This window comes from Thermobia domestica, chromosome 4 (genome assembly GCF_964235325.1).
Source record: "Thermobia domestica chromosome 4, izTheDome1.hap1.1, whole genome shotgun sequence".
NCBI classification, from domain to species: Eukaryota; Metazoa; Arthropoda; class Insecta; order Zygentoma; family Lepismatidae; genus Thermobia; species Thermobia domestica.
Window position 1 is genome coordinate 213,370,873 of NC_137457.1, and position 6,000 is coordinate 213,376,872.

A 6,000-nucleotide genomic window follows, 5' to 3' on the forward strand; every position below is an offset into this window, starting at 1 on the left:
GTTTAACGTCACTTTCTGAAGTGAGGCTATATGAGACGGGACCTACTTAACGTGGAATCTAAACCATATGAGCTGCCTTCGGGAATCGAACCAGCGTCTCCCACGCTAAAGGCACGTACGCTAATCGCTTAGCCACGAAGGAGCTCCACTGACTAAAGAGTACACACTTGTAATAAAACAAGGCTGTGAAATTATCACTAATCGGCGTTTGGATTTCTGCGGCCCATCGCTCAAGCACCGCTCTGTTACAATACCGGTTGACCTGATCTATACGACATACAATGGTAAAGTGTTTCTAATGGGCCAAATTGCGATGAATTTAAATTTATTTATCATATATAATTACTTCCTTGTTCACCTACAGATACTTTTCAGTGGAAAATCGGATAAAATTTGAAACTTTCAAATCAACGTAGACCAACGTAAAGAAGAGAAGAAAACTAAAATTTTCCATATAATTAAGCATTCCGTACAAGAGGCATCTCCACCCAATGCATTGTTGACTTCCTACTTTCTTGATCGGTGAGTACCAGGGTCAATATGGGTATGTAGAAAACCAATAGGCTCTGTAGATCACGAATACGTTGGTTTCGATGTCACAAAATAAGGTGTGTTCGAACAGGAGTCGAAAAACTGATCGACGGTGCCGTCATTGTCATTTCTTTGGTCACCGTGCATCACTGGAGAGGATTCCTGTCCAAATCTTTGGTGTGTGCTCATCTCCTGACTCTACTGCGTAATTCTATGCGATTATTACCCATGAAACAAGGCTCAGTATCCAGTAGGATCCTCACAAGATGGGACGAGAACCGGCCCAGAAGCACGGATTGCTTACATGTGGGGGCGCGTATCTCCGGTGACCGACGAGCCCTTCGGGCATTGTGGGTATAGGCAGGACGCACGGACACGCTAGTTTCCTTATATGAAAACTCCGGTGTCACATTTGAAGCTGTTCCAGTGCCAGGGTCAAAAACAATCAGACACTGCTGATCGCTCTCGGCTATTTCGCTCCATGCATCAGTTGAGTTTGGCTTGTGTGTGTGTGTGTCAGGGAACAAATTGAACTGTGCCTCCCCCATAACACACTCCTAGGCACATGAGAGGGCTGCTGCACATGACAACTAAGCTCAAGAATGGGTTCCAACTGGAACCAAACCAAGCTCAGCTGACACATGTGTCGAAATAGCCGAGAGTATCACCAAGGTCCTGCTAATATCGATCGTTTTCGATTATTTTTACAAATTAACCCACTACCAATTTCCAATATATGGAAAATGCCTCCTCTTAATATAAGAGTATTTTTTAAAAAATTCTAGGACATGTTCTGTTTATTTATAATAAAGAAACAACATAGTGAACTACAGCTATCTAAGTTGAACGGATTGTGAGACGCTGAATTTTTGGAAAAATTTCGACCCCTACGCGATTAGGATATATATTACAATGAAAGCTATCCGTGTATGATAACTTCTAAGTTTGAATCTAAAAAAATAATTTTACCCAATTAATGGTCTCCGCTTCCATAGCCCCACTTCCAGATTATCATTTTACAGTACCAATGAAGTCACTCACAAGGGAACCTTCCGAAAATGATAGTTGGAGTGAAAGATGTGACCTATACCAATTGAAAGACCTGTAACAGAGATGAGCATTCCCAAAATATTAGCTGCCCATAGCAATAGGTTCAAGAAATATAAGGAGTGGAAGTTCGGGAAACAGCAAGGTTGGACAAGGGGGAAAAAGTGCAAATTCCGCAAAAAGGGGGGCACGGCAACATACAATGCTGACAACTGATGCATAGAAAGAGACTTGCCACAATCGGGAACAAATGAAGGCCACCAGTGGGGTTACCAGTGTTGCCAACTGCAATGAAAAGTACATGTTTTGCAAAGAGCACTATATGAAGTGAGGGCAATATTCAGTGTCAACCTGTCATGTAGAACATAAGATATGACGTGTATAATCAGTGGGTCAATCTAACAAAAGAAATAGAAAAAACAGAAGTACGAAAAATACGGAAAAGACGGAGTTGGCCATAATGCGCCACATTTAATCACGAGCTGTACATATTAGAATGAACAAAACAAGAATTCACCAACTATGCAGGAAACCGACGTACCTAGAGTCGAAAAGAAAAACGAGTTCCAGAGTTGGCAACACTGGTCATGAAAATGCAGACAATTCTAATATGGTTAGGCCACTCGCTTCACAAAAATAAAATTCCGGCAACAGGCATCACTCGGAATGCATCAATGCTGGAGTAATTGAGGCAATATGAAGTCGGGGTTGGGTTAAGCCAACAACCGATAATAGAAGTAGTGAACATTATGTCATACTTGAGTCGTATGTGAGATTATACAGGATGTCCCACGAAACTTTGTGACCTGAAAGATTTGCGAAACGAACAAAAATGTGATGGATCCAGTTGTGCAGGAATGTACCAACGTCAGGGGGTGATAAAAGTCTGTAAGAAGCAACTGCCCACAGGATCCCCATTATAGAACCCCAGGAGCCAACTTCAAACTTTCAAATGGCAACAGGGACCGAGTGGTACCTCTTTCGATAGATCATGGAATGTGCAACAATACCTGTAGGAAACATTTGCTATATGAAGCATGGTTTTCAAAATGGCCGCCACAAATATATGTTGTGTCTTAGCATGGCATCGAACATTGTGATCTCAAATTGCTGCGAAGCGAAAAGAGATGTTACAAATCCAATTGAGCAGGAATGTATTCATGTCGAGGGCCAAGAAAAGTTTGTAAGAAGCAAGTCCCCCAGGGCCCCCATCATAAGGCTCGAAGGGTCAAACGCAGTATCTCGTTGCGTTTGACCCCTCTAAAAACATTTCAAATGGGAACAGGGGGCGAATGATATTTCTTTGGATAGATGCAACACCGCCTATAAGAAACATTTGCTATATGAAGCACGGGTTTCCAAATGGCCGCCAAAAATGCACGTTGTTCTTGTCACCGAGCAGATATTTTTGGAGGCCATTTTAACTTTTTGTCAACTCTTCCGAATATTAAGGCCTTCCCAAATAGAACCGCAAACATGCGGAAGAGTGATTTAAGCGTGTTTTATGCCAACGTGTTTTGGCTAATTTTGGCAGAAAGAAACCTAACTGATGTTGTGCTACTTGTTGATTCTTGGACAGCGAACAAAGACACCAACTTGCCCTACAAGCATATACCATCCGGAGTGAATTTCAAAGTTGAGCTGATCCCTCCTGGTTGTACGGGTCTGACACAACCACTTGATGTTTACTTTTTTAGACTATACAACAACTTTGTGCGCTACGTTACAGAGCTTGTGTTATCAGATACTCACTTTAACATTTGGTCCCGCGAGAATTTTCCGAAACTTCAAGACTTAACCCATTACCAGTTTACGGCATGTTTATTCAAGCCTTTGATTACGTATGCTTTCTACAGGTGTGGATATGTGATAGAAAGGCCACCAAAGATTCCGACACCTCTAGAGTACTGTTTCGAGACACTCACAGCCAATCATTGTACCATGTGTGACGGATTGGCAGTATTCCGCTGTGCTCACTGCAAATGTATCTTCTGTTTGGACCATTGTCTCATCGAACAATTGCACGTACAATGTTGACGAACATGCACAAATGATGCGAAAGCTAATGCCTGTTGCCGGAATTTTCTTTTTGTGAAGCGAGTGGCCTAACTATATTAGAATTGTCTGCATTTTCATGACCAGTGTTGCCAACTTTGGAACTTGTTTTTCTTTTCGATTCTCGGTACGTCGGTTTCCTGCATAGTTGGTGCTTTCTTGTTTTGTTCATTCTAATATGTACAGCTCGTGATCAAATGTGGCGCATTATGGCCAACTCCGTCTTTTCCGTATTTTTCGTACTTCTGTTTTTTTCTATTTCTTTTGTTAGATTCTCCCACTGATTATACAAATAATATCATATGTTCTACATGACAGGTTGACACTGAATATTGCACTCACTTCATATAGTGCTCTTTGCAAAACATGTACTTTTCATTGCAGTTGGCAACACTGTTAACCCCACTGGTGGCCTTCATTTGTTTCCTATTGTGGCAAGTCTCTTTCTATACATCACTTGTCAGCATTGTATGTTGCCGTCCCCCCCTTTTTGCGGAATTTGCACTTCCCCCCCTTGTCCAACCTTGCTGTTTCCCGAACTTCCACCCCTTATATTTCTTGAACCTATTGCTATGGGCAGCTAATTTTTTGGGAATGCTCATCACTGTTACAGGTCTTTCAGTTGGCATAGGTCACATCTTTCACTACAACTATCATTTTCGAAAGGTTCCTTTGTCAGCTTCAGAGGAAGAAAAATACCTGGAGAACAAAAGAAAAACAGTGTTTGTACGAATATACAGACTCAGTATTTATTTGAAAGGTCATACAAACATTATTGCCCATGTAATATCTGATATTTTACCGATTAATATTTTCGTTTCCATCGCCAGTCAGGAACTGTTATTGTAAGCCACTAATTTCTTCCTTTATCATACATTGAACAACGTGTACTGAATTCACATTCATGCGTCAGTGTTTCTGAACACATTTCTACAACTGCCCTTATAGCATGCTTCATGTAAAGACCTGAATTATTTTAATCGTACACTGCTAATAGATTCGAGATGTCGATTTGTAGTCTTCATTATAAAATTTAAAAGTTATATCTTTTTTCAGATGTCTTCCACCTGAAGCCAAAGTAAAATGGAGGGATATATTTTACATTCGAGAAAGAAGTTCAAAGATATAGAAACAGATTTGAGGGACCAAGCAATGAAATCTACACATCTCACATCTAGTAATGTATATGACATTTAATAAATATATTTGCTAATAAAGGTGGTTAGTTTTTATTTATGTACAAATAGATTTCTTTTTCAAAAGTTTCTTTGAACACACAACCCCTACAAACCAGCAATTCATTCTTTGTGCGCTAAAGTTTTTTTTACATACAAGATACCATTATTGCTTCCTTACTTTTCCTCTGATTACATTGAACGTAGCTAGTGCATTTTAAAACCTCTATGCATCTAGTTATAGTATTCTACTATATACAGTAATAGTAACTATTTTAAAGAGCAACTTTACGAAATCTCGTTTGAGAAGCGCAGATTTACATATGAATCAAGTACAAATGATTCTCCTATACTTTACTGCTTACCAAGAATATGAACGCTTGGTTCAAGTATAAGAAACGAGAATGTTGATGAAAAGAAGTTTTGACGTGAATAAAACAAGTCTCATTGTATACACACGAGCAAAAGTGCATTCACACTTCCATTATTTTCATATCCTGTAATATTAGACAACCAACAATACTGTTACGGTTGGCTGGTTGAGAACAACACAACGCTTCTACAAGTGCAATACTTTGTTCGAAACATGTCAGCGTAGCAAACAATAAAAAAATTAGAAAAATATCCATGCCTCTGCGACGAATAAAAAATCTGGTACAATACGCCTCTCAGGATCTACAGAGCGATTGATATCATGATAAAATCACAAAGAGATCGTATTTAAACTTAGACATATCAAGGAAAAATCAATGTTCGTCAAACTTTCGTTTTATTTTACAGGTTACAATATTTTGTATAATCTCGGAATCTTTTACATTATTCGTTTCAACGTTACCTTCACTTTTGTTACTTATCAGTTTTTAATATCTCTAGTAAAACTTTATGAAAAAAACATCAGGTAGAGGTGTTTTGACTTTCATTTTGTTTTGCGATATTTTTATTAGTAAAACCTACGTAGCTTTCATTTTTTAAAATGTGTTATTATTACTATTATTATTCATTTACATTTTAAAGCTAACAAGAATATTTTCTGAAGTTATGTTACTAGTTTCCAGTATGTTCGGAAAATGAAACAAAAAAGAAAAAAGAAAGATAATCTAAGAAAGTGAAAACAAGATACGTAGTGTGTGTCAGTTCAATTTGCGAAAACCATAGCATCAGTAGAAAACATGTCATATGTTTCAAATATGAC

General features: G+C 38.8%; 1 protein-coding gene across 1 annotated transcript in view; it reads left to right on the plus strand.

Moving 5' to 3' along the window:
- Window positions 1–4,850, plus strand: part of LOC145683855 (protein dhs-3-like) — a 30,903-nt gene extending 26,053 nt beyond the window's left edge. The window contains exon 4 of the mRNA XM_081755463.1: window positions 4,690–4,850. Coding sequence (XP_081611589.1) covers window positions 4,690–4,762 — 73 coding nt within the window. The 3' untranslated portion in view covers window positions 4,763–4,850. The remainder of the gene's footprint in view (window positions 1–4,689) is intronic.
- The last annotated feature ends 1,150 nt before the right edge of the window (window positions 4,851–6,000 follow it).